The sequence below is a fragment of the Megalobrama amblycephala genome, linkage group LG10 (assembly GCF_018812025.1).
Source record: "Megalobrama amblycephala isolate DHTTF-2021 linkage group LG10, ASM1881202v1, whole genome shotgun sequence".
Taxonomy (NCBI): Eukaryota; Metazoa; Chordata; class Actinopteri; order Cypriniformes; family Xenocyprididae; genus Megalobrama; species Megalobrama amblycephala.
In genome coordinates, this window is record NC_063053.1 from 5,608,734 (window position 1) to 5,627,639 (window position 18,906).

Here is an 18,906-nt window from a genome sequence, read left to right on the forward strand (position 1 = left end):
ATACCTTTTTAATAAATAAACTACCAACAAAAATTATTATTATTTTTTTTTTTGGTAGTTTAATTATTATCCATTGGTATCGTTAATGATGAACAAATTCAAGGTCTCCAAATTTTTGGTAAAGAAATTAAGGTAACACTTTATTTTTGTTACATATGTTACATGTAGTTACTATAGTATTAACTATAAATTATGCATAATTACATACAACTAACCCTAAACCAAACCCTAACCCTATAGTAAGTACATGTAGGGGAGGATGAACGTGATTTCACCAAGTACAACATGTTCCTGGATCAACATTCCAATCAACCAATCAGATTTGAGGGACAAGTTTACTATTTATGTCAAGTTTAGGCTTACACAACCAGGGTTTGGTGCTTCTACACCAGTGTTATTCACATAGCCTATCTTTCCCCTCTGATTTTAGAGATAATTTATGGGTAGGATTATAGGGGTAGGAATAGGGTGAAGACAAAATTTTCGGACAGGAATGTTGTTCCAGGATCAACAAAATATGTTGATCCAGAAACATGTCTTACTTGGCAAAATCACGGTGACCGTAGGGGAGAGGACTCGTCTTTTAATTTTTAAATTCAAACCAGAACTGGAAATATAAACAATCATGCCTAGAGAATTTGGAAAAACAATTATTTAAATCCAAACAATACACATTTCAGTCAAAACACGTTAAGTGGCAAGACCACTGTACTTTGAACTTTAAACTCAAACTTTCTCTGGCTTGCACATAGATCCATGATAACTGAATGGAATGCTGCAGATAACATGTTTAATCTCTGACCATAACTGACTTAACATGTTGAACCTCTTTTTTGAGCATGTTCTATGTGTTTATTTGTACTGGGGCAAGTTGTCACATGTGACGACTTGTCCCAAACTGACATGTGTGCTAATGTTGGCTAAATCTCAAGGTGAGCTCAACATAGCAAATCAGCTAAAGTATCAAAAGACACGTTATTGTCTCCTCTATGTTGTGCAAAATAATAATTTTTAACATTCATATCTAACAAAGTTGTATTGCATAAAATTTAAAGTGCAAATTTTTTACTTTTTAAGCCAAAAAATAAGAAAATTGTGCTAACCTCAGATTAGAGCGATCTTGACCACATGTGAACAGAAAGTTGACTATAGAAGAATTAGTCACACAAAGTGGCTATTTGATTTTTGAGATAGAGCCTCTAGTTTTGGAGTTATGAAGAGTGTGACAACTTGCCCCGCTCTCCCCTAGTTACTTTATATACCTCAGTACTTCCAGTGACATCAAATACCTAGGAATTCTTGTAACAAAGGATGTTACAGGAAGACAAAAGCGTTATTAAACTGTTGGTTACAACGTGATCTCTGTTTATGGTCATGTCCGATTATCTAAAGCAGAAGGCTTATCTCGATTTGTCTATCCCTCCATATCTTTGTATGTTAAAGATTCTTATTGTAAAGATATCAATAATTTGTTTTGGAAAAACAAATCCCAGAGACTTAAGAAAATGGTTCTTACTAATAAGAAAGCAGAAGGGGGCTTGGAAATACTTTATATTGAAGATGTTAATAGAACTTTTAAAGTCAATTGGATTAAAAAAATGTTTCATCATCATAATCATAACTCCATTTGGAAGTTCACCGTGATTTTGCCAAGTAAGACATGTTCATGAATCAACATATTTTGTTGATCCTGGAACAATGTTCCTGTCCAAAAATTTAGTCTTAACCCTATTCCTACCCCTAAACCTAATCACTTCTCCCTAAAATCAGAGAGGAAAATGTGAATAACACTGATGTAGAAGAACCCTGGTTGCAATCCTAAACTTGACATAAATGGTAAACTTGTCCCTGAAATCTGATTGGTTGTTTGGAATGTTGTTCCAGGAACATGTTACTTGGTGAAATCAGATTCACCTCCTTGGGAACCACATCCCTCTTTAACCAAATAGGTGGCTTAGAATTTCTGTTAACTTATGACTTTAATATTTCTACTCCGTCTTAAATTGTCCATATTCCACCAGCAAGTGTTTTTAGCCTGGAAAATTTGCTACTCACACAATTTTTCTCCTCATACTTCCTTCATTTGGAATAATGCCAATATAACGACTGCCAATAAATCTTCATTTTTAAGGAATTGGTTTAACAGGGATATTAATCATCTTATGATATGTTTGATAATCTTTTAACTTATGAACAATTCCAGAGTTTCCCTGTGCATTTTAAGGAATTTAATTTGGTCATTAAAGCTATTCCTGCTACTCTTGTTCATCTTGTTAAAAGTCATATTCACTATAACTCTACAATAATGACAAAACCAAAATGAATTTTAACCGTTCTTGAACTGATTGATAAAAAATGCAATAACAAACATATTTGTACTATTTTCCAAAAATAAAATAAAATAACACCTAGAGGAAAACTCTGTTATTGATAATATTAATTGGAAGGCTGCTTGGTTAATCCCCTTTAAATATTGTATCAATAACTTAAACTAAAGAAAACTAAAGAAACACATTTTAAAATTTTGCATACCATCTACCCTGTTAAATCAATAATTTCACAATTGATGATTGATGATTTATGCTCCTTTTGTAAAAATGAGATTGAAGTGTTAACACATTTGTTTTTTGATTGTAAAATTACCCAAAATTTTGGAAGGAAATGGCAGAAATTATTTTTAATCTTGTAAAATTTTTCTTTAAAGGATATTATTGTGTACTATATAAAAACAATGTTAACAAAGGTCTTGAATACATTGTTAAGTTATTCATATTGGTGGTAAAATGCTCTGTTTGTAAATTGTTTTCATTTTCATAATATATATATATATATATACCAGGAGTTGCATAAAGTCACCCAACAGCAATGTGACCAGCTGATAGGGAACAAGCCGAGACACATGAAAGCTGATTGGAAAATCAGGGGTTTTCCACTAAATATTGATTTTTGTACTCTTCCTTAGTTAAAACATTAGTATTGAGTTGTTTATAAATGAATATGAACTTGCTTTCTTTGCATAGTCTGAAAACATGTCACTTTTTCGTTATTTTGACCAGTTTTCTGCAAATTAATGCTCTAAATGACAATGATTTTACTTGAAATTGGGAAAAAATGTTGCCAGTGTTGGAATGTTTTATCAATCATATAAGAAAACCATTGTAGAAATAGTTTTAATAATATAACAGCCAGGTGTGTAAACAGGTGTGTTTTGTACATGACCGTAAGAACTGTCACAAGGTCAGGAGCATTAGAGAAAGTCACGTGACCCAATATTGCCAAGTTAGGGGTATTTTCAGGACACCACAAGTGGCTGTGGATGATGTCATGGTGAGGCTTCCCTCCTCTAGGAAGGAGCCGGTTGTCCTTGGAAAATGTTAAATATAGCCTATGATAAAGGGTTGACTATCATTTGGCAGGCTGCCATTATTAGAGAGATGGATGAGAAAATTGTGTGAAACTGAGCTTATTGTGAAATAGCAGATAAGAAAAAGGGTATCTCGATTTATGAATTGCGCCCCGGCCAGAGACAAACTCAGATGTCCTGCAGGCATCTCAGCTTTGTTGCTTTGTACAATAAAGTCTAAAATTTTGAGCTTCATTTGCAAGGAAGAGATGATTTTTCTAAACAACACCAGTAGTTTATAGAATAAACTAACACATACATATAATAAATAGTAAATCCAAAGAAACTGCTAAATTTGCAGTGGTCTTTTAATTTATATATATATATTCCAGAAATATGACAAGCCCATTTCCAATAAAATCCACTACAGATGTGGCAACGAAAATGCATATATAAAAGATTCAAAAGCTTAAGATTTTTTAAAATGTATTTATTTTTTTATTTTTGCAGTGTAAGGGTGGTTAGATGCAACAAAGACACACAGTGCTATGTTTCGTCTGAAAAAGGAAACATAAATGTCTAGAAACACACAAAGACAAGTGTGCATGTCCATTGTTTATCAAGATATTTCATTAGCAACGTAGAATTGCTGAAATTTGCTGTCATTCTAAGAACCACATATGTGGCCCACAGGGCTGCCAATTCTCACGCGTTCAGCGTGAGACTCACGCAGTTGACACTGTTCTCACGCTCTCACATTGATTTTCTCATGAACATAAGAAGGTATGTTGAAAGATTACAGTACAACTTGCCGAAATGTATCAAATCTCATGTAATCGCTCAATTAGTGTTTTAACCGCGGAAAGACGTCAATAAAACAGCTTGTAAACAATATGTAGCATAACGTTACATTGGCAAGAAAAAAATAAAACTATAGGAGTATTTTGCTAAATATATGCACTATATTACATATTATATTTTTTACTTCATCATTAAAAATATTATAACATTATTATTATAAAAAACTATATTAGAGTTGTTAATTTTAACCTTTAATAATAATACCAGCTGACAGAGCTCCCTGTATGTTTACAGCATGAGTTTAGATTTTTTCCTTGAGAAAAATTAACATGTAGCTTCTGTACCTGATATTTATCCAAATTAATCGATATTTAATCAAGATAGGACTCAAATCACAAGCTTATGAATTGAAATCATGCAATTTGTGTCGAACACTAATAAAAACTGTAGCCTATGCTATAATTCTGTTTATTTACTTTATTTTGATGCAGGGTTTTTGTGTGTTTTTTTCATTTTACTCCAAGCTAAATTTAAAAGTTGGCAGCCCTGATTTTAAAGCTAATTCTAATCTCACTAAACAAGTGCTTTACAATAACACATAGGCTATCGGTTGTGTGTATGTTCATATTCATGCACTAGTCGAGATTTTAAGTTTTGAATGTTTTATTGCAAATTTTACAAATTTCACAAATGGCTTGACAAGATGAATGTAAATAATGTTTTCAAGTCAATGACTCTTAGATGATCATTCTGGATTATGGATTCAAGCATTCACTTTTGGAATAAAAATAAAATTGCATTTAAGTACAAAAAGCAATCTAGCATTTATCATAAAATACTGGACATGTCCATTTGTAATGCATCCAGTAGGCATGTATACCAACAGAATGAAAACACAAATGTACATCAAGGACCTTGGGTCACAAATACATCAGCTCATTTTATTCCTGAGCAGAGGAAATTCTCTCAGTCTTTATGCAAGGCCTCATGGTGTCAAAGTTCCCCATGATCAGATATTAAAACACAGTCATGCTTTTCCTAATTACTGAGAACAGAAAAAAAAAAAAAAACATCTTTAATCATTCCTTCCTATACTCTCAACCAGAGGAAAATGGTCATTTATGGTTTGCTAGAATACAAAATCTGAAAAAACGACTGTTTGGGAAATTGTGAGTTTATGCATATGTTAGTATTAAGAAAAGTAGCAAGCTTATTTTTAAATGGCCAATGCAGTTGTGAAACTCTGAATATTGTAGCCTCAATAACCAAAAATGGAGTATTGCATTAGAGTAGGAGCAAAGTAGCCACATCCTAACCCACATTTCATCCTCACAACTCTTGAGGTTCTTGTGTGATGCTGGAGTGCATGTGTGAATAAAAACATCACAGGCCCAGCCGTGTGAAATGTAAACAATTCTCGACATCTTTTGTTCACAAAAACCAGACTCCAAGTCCATTCTGTGATCACTGGACAGGAAGGAGTTTGCAATGCAGTTCATCTGCAAGCTCCACCCACAGAGGGTGAGCGAGTCCCGGCACATCACGGTGAAAACACTCTCACTGGCCAGAGAAAAGCCAGCTCTGAATTCTGACTGGTCGGAGTATCAACCGATCATTAAAGTGCAAGAACATACAGTCACTATTTGAGCTAATGACCATGTGTAAATGACCAAAAGAGACTTTGTTATTGGTCATGAGAGAACAGCGCCTTGTTCAGCGATACAATCTGTTAAATAGGGCATGTCAGCATTCACGCTGAGGTTTTGAGGGACGTGTCTTTGAGCGGCCGTGCTCTCCCTCCACTGCCGTAAACTAGAGGAATAGTCTTGCTCCGAGAGTCTCTCCATTTTCTGTGCTCTCACCAGGTCAGATGGGCAGACAGTGTTACAAAAGGCACGAAACAGGATCCTGAAACACAGAAAGAGATAAAAAGCCAAGAGTGAAACATACTGTACCATCATAAGCTTCCTTTGAGACAAGATGAACACACATGTGATAATATTCCAATAAAGTTTGGCCAAAGTCTTAAGGTAAGACAATTCACTCTACAGCCATCAAGGTAACGCCTACGGATAACTATTTTCTATCTAGTGAAAAGGCATACAAGTACAGATCTTATCAAGTTGAATGGGGGAAACTGAAAACTTGTTTGTCAAGATCATGTTTTAATAACATTTCTCAAATAATGGTGCCATTAATATTGCTTCTTTAGCTCTGAAGGCTGAAATACACTACATGACTTTTGCCCCGATTTGCTAGATTTTGAAAGTCAGAGACAGTCTGCAGATTTTGGGCAGTCGGATTTGATAGATTTTGCAGAAAACAGCATAGTGAAAAAAGGCCCCGGACTCCGATTTGTAGCTTCAGAATTTGATTCTATCCAGTTGGAGGAGATCAAATCTGTCTGATATTTTGAGCCGATTTTAGAACACTGTTTTCATTTGTCATGCGTCTCTTAGAACGAGAGGCATGATTCTGCGTGAGTTTGTAAATGATGTCAAAGTCTGGTAGTGTGTTATTCTCAGTTGTTTAGTGCAGGGGTCCCCAAACTTTCTTGTCAGCCAAACCCCTTAAGGCCCGTTCACACCAAGGACGATAACTACAACGATAATGATAAAGATATAGATCTAAAAATTGTTCTAAATATAAAAGAATAGCAGGGTCCACATCACAACTATAATAATAATGACACAGAGAAACCATATCATTGGAATCACTTTCAGAATGTTATTTTTTTCCCAGCTGATGAACGATAAAAACATTGACATCCAATCGTCCTAGGTGTATATGACTTTCTTCTTTCTGATGAACACAATCAGAGAAATATTAATAAATATCCTGACGCATCTGAGCTTTATAATGGCAGTGAACAGGACCAACAAGTATGAAGCTGAAGAAAGAGCTTCCATCTATATCCATCCATCCATCCATCCATCCATCATAAATATGTGCTCCACACGGCTCCGGGGGGTTAATAAAGGCTCACTCTTTGTTATATTGCAGCCATTTGCTAAAATCATTTAAGTTATTTTTTTTCCCTCATTAATGTACACACAGCACCCCATATTGACAGAAAAACACAGAATTGTTGACATTTTTGTAGATTTATTGAAAAAGAAAAACTTAAATATCACATGGTATTCAGACCTTTTGCTGTGACACTCATATATTTAACTCAGGTGCTGTCCATTTCTTCTGATCATCCTTGAGATGGTTCTACACCTTCATTTGAGTCCAGCTGTGTTTGATTATACTGATTGGACTTGATTAGGAAAGCCACACACCTGTCTATATAAGACCTTACAGCTCACAGTGCATGTCAGAGCAAATGAGAATCGTGAGGTCAAAGGATACTTCGACCTCTACCTGAAGAGCTCAGAGACAGAATTGTGGCAAGGCACAGATCTGGCCAAGCTTACGAAAAAATTTCTGCTGCACTTAAGGTTCCTAAGAGCACAGTGGCCTCCATAATCCTTAAATGGAAGACGTTTGGGATGACCAGAACCCTTCCTAGAGCTGAAAACTGAGCTATCGGGGGAGAAAAGCCTTGGTGAGAGAGGTAAAGAAGAACCCAAAGATCACTGTGGCTGAGCTCCAGAGATGCAGTCGGGAGATGGGAGAAAGTTGTAGAAAGTCAACCATCACTGCAGCCCTCGACCAGTCGGGGCTTTATGGCAGAGTGGCCCGACGGAAGCCTCTCCTCAGTGCAAGACACATGAAAGCCTGCATGGAGTTTGCCAAGATGGTGAGAAATAAGATTCTCTGGTCTGATGAGACCAAGATAGAACTTTTTGGCCTTAATTCTAAGCGGTATGTGTGGAGAAAATCAGGCACTGCTCATCACCTGTCCAATACAGTCCCAACAGTGAAGCATGGTGGTGGCAGCATCATGCTGTGGGGGTGTTTTTCAGCTGCAGGGACAGGACGACTGGAAAGATGGATCGAGGGAAAGATGAATGCGGCCAAGTACAGAGATATCCTGGACGAAAACCTTCTCCAGAGTGCTCAGGACCTCAGACTGGGCCGAAGGTTTACCTTCCAACAAGACAATGACCCTAAGCACACAGCTAAAATAACGAAGGAGTGGCTTCACAACAACTCCGTGACTGTTCTTGAATGGCCCAGCCAGAGCCCTGACTTAAACCCAATTGAGCATCTCTGGAGAGACCTAAAAATGGCTGTCCACCAACGTTTACCATCCAACCTGACAGAACTGGAGAGGATCTGCAAGGAGAAATGGCAGAGGATCCCCAAATCCAGGTGTGAAAAACTTGTTGCATCTTTCCCAAAAAGACTCATGGCTGTATTAGATCAAAAGGGTGCTTCTACTAAATACTGAGCAAAGGGTCTGAATACTTAGGACCATGTGATATTTCAGTTTTTCTTTTTTAATAAATCTGCAAAAATGTCAACAATTCTGTTTTTCTGTCAATATGGGGTGCTGTGTGTATATTAATGAGGAAAAAAAAAAAAAAAATGATAAAGCAATATGAATTGTATTGAATTGAGTAAGCTTTGTGAACTGCAAGAGTTCAGATTTTAAAAGTCATGTAGTGCATTCCAGCCTTTAACATAAAATTTTGTAGTCAGGTAACTAGGTTTTGAAACAGTGTTACAGTCTGTTATTGTATTATTTGAATGAACTAATTCAGGTGTGTGTGTGTGTGTGTGAGTGTGAGTGTGTGTGTAATACCTAGGTAGCAGGGCCAGGACTGTGGTTAGTCCACATACTAAATAGTAGAGCGACTCAGACATCATTTTAGTCTCAATGCCGTAGGGGTTTGTAGGAGAGTTGCATGTCACACATGTAATGCTGAACAACAGGACAAAGGCATAATAGAACAGGACACTGAAGAGCAGCAATGTAGCATGTATCCATGTCTGAAAAAAAATAAAAATAAATGAATATCACGCATTAGCATAAGATACTGAGCCAGTCCATAAATAAAGACATCAATGATAGTGGTATGGTTTGCAAATTTTGTTACAAGAATAACTCAGTGCTTTGTTGTTAATGCGTTTTATGCAAAACGCAATTTCTCTGTGCACACTGAATGTGAAGCTGCTGAATGATTTGAGATAATGTTTGCAGCCAATTGGGAGATATATGTCAATGTACAATTATGTAAAGCTGTAGGGCAAAAACCTCAGGTTTACACTACCTTATTCTAAATTTCCAATTATTCCAAAATTTTGGAATAATTATGGTTTTTAACCGTTTTTGAAAGAAGTCTCTTCTGCTTACCAAGGCTGCATTTATTTGATAAAAAAAACAGCAAAAATTGTGAAATATTATTATAATTTAAAATAGCTGTTTTCTATGTGATTATATAGTAAACTAATTTATTCTTTTGATCAAAGGTGATTTTTCAGCATCATTACTCCAGTCTTCAGTGTCACATGATCCTTCAGAAATCATTCTAATATGATGATTTGCTGCTCAAGAAACATTTATTATTATTATCAATGTTGAAAACTGTTGTGCTGCTTAATAAATGCATCCTTTGGGAAAGAGACTCCTTTCAAAAACATAAAAAAACCTTAATTATTCCAAACCTTTGACTGGTAGTGTATAAGAGATCATAAGATGTAACACGTGGTGAGGAGACAGTGTGGCATGGAATGCAATAACTATTCTAAAGATTTACTTTATGTAGACTGCATTACAGATGATACATTTGCACTGAACAACTGTAATTGGCTTACCACTGTGCGGCTCTCTATGACTTGATGCAGGAGGATAATGAAGAGAGCGGAGGCATTGATTGGAGAGCCAAATGAAAATACCCCAATATCAGACCCTGCATACGCCTTCATAACATACAAATACAATATGAATTGTTATATGTGAGCAGGCTCTGAAAAGTATATTTGAATCATATAAACGATTCATATAAATGATTAATTATATTTCAAACATTCAATTTTTAACATTTAAAGGATTAGTTCACTTCAGAATTCAAATTTCCTGATAACTTACTCACACCCATGTCATCCAAGATGTCCATGACTTTCTTCTCTTCAGTCGAAAAGAAATTAAAGTTTTTAAGGAAAAAATTCCAGGTTTTTTTCCATATAGTGGACTTCAGTAGGGTACAACAGGTTGAAGGTCCAAATGTCAGTACACGATCCCAGATGAGGAATAAGGGCCTTGTCTAGTGAAATGATCAGTCATTTTCTAAAAAAATAAAAAAATAAATTATATACTTTTTAACCAGAAATGCTCGTCTTGCACTGCTCTGCGGTGTGCCATGCATTACGTAATCACGTTGGAAAGGTCACACGTGACGTAGGCGAAAGTATCGAGCAAGTGTTTAAAAAGCAAAAGTGCAAAGACTAAGTCAAACGGCCTTTACAAAAAAAAGGTAAAACAACGATGTCGCACGATTTTGATGTTGGAGGAGAAAATGAGATACTTTCACCCTGACCTTTCCAACGTGATTACGCATGTGATTTGTCTGGTGCATCGCAGAGCTTTTGTGCATTTGTGGCTAAAAAGTATATACTTTTTTTTTTTTTTTTAGAAAATGAACAATTGTTTTGCTAGATAAGATCCTTATTCCTTGACTGGGATCATGTAGAGCCCTTTGAACCTGCACTGAAACGGCAATTTGGACCTTCAACCCATTTGTAACTGTTGAAGTCCACTATATGGAGAAAAATCCTGGAATGTTTTCATCAAAAACCTTAATTTCTTTTCGACTGAAGAAAGAAAGACATGAACATCTTGGATGACATGGGGGTGAGTAAATTATCAGGAAAATTGAATTCTGAAGTCAACTAATCCTTTAAGCAATGCTTTCAGTTTGTTTCAGGCAAGAAATAATATTTTAAAGAAAAAAAATTCACATTTTCTATTCAAATGCACATTTAAGAAACTTTACACACTTTGTGTTTTTGGGCACAATGGCACACCTAAGATCTCATGTGTCATTTGGGAACAATGCAAAAAACTCAAATGAGTTCAAATGAGGAACACTTAGTAAAGTGAAGAATTTCAGAATGACTTACAAAGTAAGGTATGAAGAAACACACTAGGCTTTGATAAAACGCATCGAGAATGGTCAGCCAGAACGTTGATGGAAGATAGGCCTGAAAACACACATCACATGACTACACATAAGCCATCACTATATTCATACCATGTAAAACACACTGCAAAATAGAAAGGCAGAGACAGGATGACCACCTGCGAGTTTTGTCCAGACTTGTAGAGATCAGGCAGTTCTAGGAGTGTCTTGGCAGACACATCTTTGTCCAGCACACCATATATGAGCGGAGGTACGGAAGTGAAGAGAAGGTTGAAGAAGATTAAAACCCACGAGTTGGTCATCGTGCTGCCTGAAAAGCCACAGAAAAACTGGTACCAGAACAACAGGTTCACATACATCTGCATGAAAAAAGAAGAGGAACAGGTCAGGGCCGCATTGATTTATAAGATAAAGGGCTGCATGAGGAACTGTGTAAATGTGTACGTTACTCACCACATTCTTGTAGAAGAAATAGAGGACCATGTTAGCCAACCGTGTGTAGCACCAATGACCGTGAACCAAAATGAGCTTTCTCAGGAACTTAAATCTCGAGATGGCAAAGTCACTGGACATCACTGCCTATATATACACAGGGAGAAGATAACAAACATTTTGAATGCAAAAGCAGCCTAATAAACCAGTTGCTGTGATGCCTGACATTAATGTTAAGCAAAGAACAAAGGTAGTAGAGAAAATTTTAGCTTTAATAAGGATCAATCTATATTTAATATATAGTTTAAGTAAAGTGTTTGACAACTTTATTCAATTTTTGTATATTTCCTATCTGTTAGACATGTCACAGTTAAATATGACATTTATTATAATGGGTTTATGTGAAGATTGTCTTAAGTTCACTTAAACTAAAAGTTGTTATTTTTTAAAGCCTAATAAATGTTGAAATTGATAGCTTTTAGTTATATTGTAATGTTGAATGTCAGTGATACTGGCCTTCATTCATAAAAAGATGCCATTATACAAACAAATACTTAAAATATACTGTCTTTAAGTTGTTTCTACATTCATTTGGAGAGTATATATATATATATATATATATATATATATATATATATATATATATAATTAATTCCACCCCCCACCCCCCCATATGTTGCTGGGTTTGGCGAAAGGGGATTTGCCTGTTTGTCTTGCACTGTTTTGAGTACTACTTTTTCGTTTTATTGTTTGTCGCCCTGTTTCATTGTATACCAATTGCAATATAAAGTCTATAAAAAAGATTTGAAAATTCAGCTTTGCCATCACCTCAATTAATTGCATTTATATAATATATTTAAAACAGAAAAGTTATTTTAAATTGTAATAATATTTCACAATATTAATGTTTTCACTGTATTTTTGATGAAATAAATGCAGACTTGATGCTCATAAGTAAGCATTTGACTACATTCAAAGGCTTTAAAAAAATCCTCCCAATCCCAAACTTTTAAACGGTAGTGTAATTACTCAAAATTCAACATAATTATTCAAAACATTTAAGGAGTAACTTCATCTTTCTATCAATCCAATTAAATATCCTGTGGAATGTGGTCATGGTCAGTCAAATTCAGAATTCACCCTCATTAATTGCACGGTAGTGAATTCTAAAATCCTGAATTTTGCCCAACCCTGGTTTCTGCCTGTACCTGCATGCCCTCCTGGCCTGAGATGCCAATGCCAACATCTGCCATCTGAATCATACTGACATCATTGGCTCCATCACCTGAATAGGAGGATCATGCATTTTAGTTTAAACAACACTCTACATTGACATTCAACCTTATACCTTACAATGTACTTACTCACCTATAGCCAGGGTCATGACCTTCAGCTCGTCTCTGACGAGCCGTACCACCTGACTCTTTTGCAGGGGGGTGGATCTGCAGCATATGACTGAGCGACAGCAGCATGCGAGTTCCAGGAACGGCCCCTGTAACTCCTTCTGCAGAGCAAAGTCCAGCGTACGCCCATCAATGACCAACACACAGTCAGAACTACAATCATCTTCAGACGCGCCTCCCTTTGTGACATGCCTGATCTCATGTTGTAACTCATGAAATTGAGCCTCACAAGCTTCCTGAGGGACAAAGCACACACACAGAAAATGTAATTCAGATTCAAGTTTTATATACAGCGCAACATAAAGGACTGAACATATTGGTGTCTACCTTTGCTTTTTGTTGCCATTTTCGCCCTCGATAAAATATTAGTGCAATCAAAATGAATGCGTTAACGCACACAATTAATTTTTTCTGTTTAACACGTTGAAAATATTTAACGCAATTAACGAAGCTTCCTTTTCCCCCGTCATCCATTAGCTAGCGTTGCATTATATGATCACTCTCTTATTCATTCAAATGCTTGTAAACCATTCAAGCACAAAAAGACAAAAGAGAACGCAGTGCAGTACTAGTGCGCCATGTTCTGACGGATAATGCTACCTATTAGATTGTGCTACAAATTAAATTGTGGGTAGGTTTATGGTAGGGGTATGAAAGGATGTTAATAAAACCTCAAACCACACTGGTAGCAATTCACTGTCGAATTGTCGAATCTGAGCAGGTAGTACAAATCGCGATTGGACGGACAAAAACACAAAATTATGCCAAAATGGCTGTTTTGTCGAGTATCCTCGTAAGCCCAGTCTTAAATTAGTTAAATAAAGTCTTAAATGAACACAAAGAGTTGTGAAAAAATAGGATGCAGATCTGCATCATGTGCTGCAGGTCTTAAAGTGACAGCAGCCTAATAAACCTGCTAAAGTCTGTTAATCAAGGAGCGAAAGACAAAGAGAAAATCACTCACTGCTCTTGACTGAATAACTTTTGTAGCTTTAATAAAAATGAATCTATATTTTAATATAAATTATGCAGTAAAGACTGAAGTGTTTGATAACTGCTTTGATTCGGGATATTTTCTACATGTTAAGGCCAGAACACACCAAGCCGACGCCGACGAACTAGTGGCGACGAAAGCAGACTGCGGGGTTGGCTCACGTCGGCTGCGTCTGGGAAAAAATATGTGCTTGAACACACCGAAAGAACTTCAGCCGACTGTCAACTAGCACACGCATTCTGCGCCTGCGTATAAATGAGATATCTGTCTATTTAAGCAGATATATTTGTCTATATTCGTCATTCAAAAACGGAAAGCGAAACTATGACTGCATGTATACAAACCATACATAAAGCAGGGCTTGCTTACCGTTCTGAATATCAATCATGCTGATCATGTTCTTAATTTCACTCCGCTCATGTTATTATGAAAATATTCATGCATTCGAGTGCTCAGGTAAGATGACGTAAAATTGGAACAACCTTCTGTCTGTGCCGTCATGACTTATTTGCTTGCTTTCATAACTTTTGCTTCTATTCTCGTGAACTGACTGGTTTGCTATACTACACAGCCAATCAGAGTTCTGTCTCTCGCCGACGGCCCGACGCCGATTCTACATGTCAAATCGTCCGAAAAAAAGCCGACGAGGACCAACTTCAACCGACGGTGTGGAACACACTGAGGAAACTTAGTCGGCTGACGAAGAAAAACTGCCCAACGGCCGACCGTCGGCTTGGTGTGTTCCTGCCTTTAGATCAAATATTTAAAATATACTGTCTATGTTGTTTCTACATTAATTTGGGGATTAAATGTAAATTTATTACAATATAAAATGTATTAATAACTTTAATGTTAGTTGCGATTAATCACGATTATTTGCAGAAAAATGTGATTAATTAGTTAATTTCTTTTAATCGACTGACAGTACTAAATAATATAATATAATATAATATAATATAATATAATATAATATAATATAATGCCTAGATGTTTGGAAAAGTCTAATATAAATAAATATCCTTATTTTGGAATTTACTTACAGGTGTACTTTAACTTATTGCATATTATACAAAACAAATATTAAATTGACAATAGTGGACAGTGCTATTTATACCGGGGTGTAAATAGTCACTTTGTTCAAATCCTTTGCTAAAATCTTATTTTTTTCTTTCAGTTTCTTTCTTCCACCATCTCTTCTTACCTTGCTGTCACAATTGGCCATCAGTATGTGGTCTGTGGGTCTGAGGAGTTTGCAAGCAAAAGCAATATTAATAGCCGTCTCTTGTTTGTCCCCAGTGAGGACCCATACTTTAATCTTAGCTTCCTGCAGAGCCTCAATGGTCTCAGGCACTTCCTCCTGCAGGCGGTCTACTATACCCGTCGCCCCTGAAAGCCAAGAAAGAATTAGGCTAGGACAACCAATACACAACATCATTTCATTTTTGCCTTCATTGTCTTAATGTCTCACCCAATAATGTGAGATTAGTTTCCAGTCTCTCGGCAGATTCGAGCAGAAGCTCTTCTCTGTTTTCAATGCTGGTTTCTGCATACTCATGTCTCTTCAACCAAGCTTTGTATTCCTGCTCTTCCAACACCTGTCAATCATATGCCAACAATTTCTTTCAAGACTCAACCTCCATGTACAGGCATCTTAATGCATTCTATTGTCAGGTTACATTTGATGTGCTGCAAATAAAAGATAACGAATGTTGCAAATAAGGGAAATGAGAGCGAAAGGAGTACTTTTTTAGCAACACAGAGAGTGCGCAGTCCATCTCTTGCATACTGGTCCAAGTGTTTCTGCGTCCGCTCTATAACTTCCCTAGCGAAACCATCTTCAGCTGCACCTACATGAACACACAGTCAAAACATGAGTATATATACTCAACACTGGGACAATATCGCATACAAATTTCCAAAATAGTAGGTCTGCACAACATGACAATATGGACTGGTGCATTTTTTTAATCCTCAACAGTCTGTGATTACAATAAATGCACAGTGTGCAAACTGAGAGGGCAACACTCTGTTCTGTCTGTAATCTACTAAACATACTCCAAACACTTGAAGAAATCATGACTTCACACTTGGTTCTTTTCAGAGGTCATGTTCAAAATTAAACAAACTTGAATTTAATGTGAAATCTCTGTGGGGAAACATTTAATCTCACACAAAGTTCTAGATTTCACATATTCCAATTGAGATGATGACATTTCACGTGCAGATTTACATAGACTGTGTGGTAAAAATGAGAGTTGCAGAACAGTGGAACTGAAAAAAGAAAAGAAAAAAAAAATTTTTTTTTTTAAAAGTTGAACTTCAGTTCACTTGAGAGCCACATTTTAACCCTTGTGTCTTTTTCAGTTTTGTTTTTTGATAATTTTGCCTGTTAATGTCAACAGCATAAATTTTAGCACGCGTGTATTTCTATTACAATTTTAATATTTCACCCACATTTCTGTAAAAAAACATTTTGCACTAGGTACACAAAATAGTTACATTCAGGACCTTGAGGACAAAAATGTCTTTATTGAAACCCATTAAAACTGCCATTTTTAATCCCAAGGCCATCTAACTATAAAATGATGCAGTCTTTGTTCATAGACTTTCATTCTGTTGTCAAGTCTTCAAAATGAACCCTTTTACTATTTTTTTTACCACATAGTGGTGCCATTTTCTCAGGTTTGGCCTATAAAGTAAATACTCGCTTTATTCCTGTTTTCTGCTTCTGCATATTATAGAGCCAATTGGATAAAATATTTAAAAAAATAACTGATCTAAACTCAATTGATGCTCAATATCTGCCTGGACTCAAACCTTCCTCCTTGTCCGCATCGAATTAAAGGTTGATATATTTAGGTCTTATATTTCAAAATATCCTTAATCCTTCAAGGTTTATAATGGTTGTGAATGGGGGGGCCATGATTTGAAATGCCTTCTGAAGTGAAGTGAAGCAATGTGTTTTTGTAAGAAAAATATCCTTATTTAAAACTTTATAAATTCAAATTAATAGCTTCTGGCAGATGACTGTATGCAGAATGTATGACGTAGGATGTAGGAGTATCGTAAGCTTAGATGCCTCTCGCGGTTCAAACAAATAGGGTTGTGCAACAAGCTGAAGCTCCTCCTCTCTTATATCGAAATCCTAATTATCGTTTTAGACTTCTAATTCATGTCTGGTGACTTGTTTTGCTCTATCCTCTGCGCCTCCGTGTTCATCATTACGTTGTGCGTCAGGTCAAAGGACACTCTTCCGCCACAAATCGACTTGCGCATTCTGTGTACGGTCATCTGCCGGAAGCTAGTTACTTTATAAAGTTTTAAACATGGATATTTTTCTTACAAAAACACATTGCTTCACTTCAGAAGGCCTTTATTAACCCACTAGAGCAATGTGGATTACTTTTTTTATGGATGGATGCATTATTTTTTACTTCAATTCATTCAAACGATTATAAACCTTGGAGGAGCAAGGATATTTTTAAATATACAGTGCACAACACAAATGAGTACACCCCCTCTGAAACTTCTGAAAGTCAGCAATTACTCAATTACTTAGAAGACATGTAAGGGTTCTTTAGAGGTATAATGTTCCAGCAAGTCTGCTTAATCAGTTACCAAAGAAGCATGTCAAAATTATTCAGGAAAATAAGATTCTTATCAAGGTGATAAAATGTTGTGTAGCAAAAATGAGTACACCCTCCTAAAAGTTAATAAATAAAACAAAAACATTTTTCTGGTGTAAGTTTAAGGCAATGTTTGATCAACAGGTAAGTATGTTGAACCAAAAAAAGCCATTTCTTGACAGTTAAAAGTGTCATATAGCCCACTGAATCATTCTCAGACTTAATGCTGCCAAGAATGGAAGCACTTGGGAGAAAACTGTCAGGAGACTTATTTCTTAGCACAAAAGAGGACAGTGATACAAGAGGATTAACAAATCATTGTTTCAAGTGTGAAAATATAGCAAATGTAACAGAAATTCAAAAACAACGGACTTGTGACAAGGCCCCTGAAATAATCAGGCCTTCATTTTAAGCTTTCATTTAGTGATGAGGGATTTTTTTGCAAGACAAAGAGCAGGAGAAATACCAAGCGAGCTAGCAAAAGCTATGAAAAGAGTGACTGTTTTTCTCACAGAATAAGATGCAGCCTGCAGAAATGACATGCATAGTTGTTGTTCTCACTGGAACTACCTACTGTAGCCAAAGCACAATAAAGTCAATTAGCCATTTCTAAAGCCCATATTTCCAAAATATAGATTCTGGGAATCAATACTCTGGTCTCATGAGACCAAATCAATCATTTTGGATCTAACAGCATCCAAAATGTTATGGTGTTGCTAAAGGAGGAGTACAGTGAGAAGTGCCTGGTTCCCACAGTAAAGTTCAGTGGTAGTAAAGCTCTTATATAGGGATGTATGAGTGCTGAAGGTGTGAGGGAGTTGTGCTTTATCAATGCTGTCATGAATTCCCACACCACTGTGTAATTTAATACACAAACTTAAACAGAAGATGTTACCCTTTTCTTCATTCCCTGCATTGTTGGGCATTTTTTCAACATGACAATGAGGATATGCATTCTCCCAAGGTGAAAAACCTTCTGTGGACATGTATTGCACTCAATCTTAACAGTCTTGAGCACCTGTGGGGGATTCTGTAGAGACGAGTTGAGCAACACTCCACATTAAAGATCAGGGCATTTAAGGAGCTCATCATCCAGGAGTTAAACAGGACAGATGTGACAATTTGTCATGAACTTGCATGCTCCATGCCAAAAAGGGTCAGAGCTGTATATTCAAAATTATAGAGGGCATACTAAGTGCTTGAATATTACACATTTGTTGAATTAAATCTAGGGTGTACTCATTTCTGCAATCCTTAATTTAAACAAAATTGTCTA

General features: G+C 36.2%; 1 protein-coding gene across 3 annotated transcripts in view; it reads right to left on the minus strand.

Annotated features, from left to right (window-relative positions):
* Nucleotides 1-4,789: 4,789 nt before the first annotated feature.
* Nucleotides 4,790-18,906, minus strand: part of atp10d (ATPase phospholipid transporting 10D) — a 36,516-nt gene continuing 22,399 nt past the window's right edge. For all 3 annotated transcript variants that reach the window (XM_048204128.1, XM_048204129.1, XM_048204130.1), the window contains 11 exons: nucleotides 15,748-15,851; nucleotides 15,473-15,599; nucleotides 15,206-15,390; nucleotides 12,976-13,246; nucleotides 12,816-12,892; nucleotides 11,629-11,754; nucleotides 11,334-11,534; nucleotides 11,156-11,236; nucleotides 9,851-9,955; nucleotides 8,838-9,025; nucleotides 4,790-6,052 (listed from right to left, as the gene is read on the minus strand). In XM_048204128.1, the coding sequence (XP_048060085.1) occupies nucleotides 5,836-6,052; nucleotides 8,838-9,025; nucleotides 9,851-9,955; nucleotides 11,156-11,236; nucleotides 11,334-11,534; nucleotides 11,629-11,754; nucleotides 12,816-12,892; nucleotides 12,976-13,246; nucleotides 15,206-15,390; nucleotides 15,473-15,599; nucleotides 15,748-15,851 (1,682 nt within the window). In that variant the 3' untranslated portion in view covers nucleotides 4,790-5,835. The remainder of the gene's footprint in view (nucleotides 6,053-8,837; nucleotides 9,026-9,850; nucleotides 9,956-11,155; nucleotides 11,237-11,333; nucleotides 11,535-11,628; nucleotides 11,755-12,815; nucleotides 12,893-12,975; nucleotides 13,247-15,205; nucleotides 15,391-15,472; nucleotides 15,600-15,747; nucleotides 15,852-18,906) is intronic.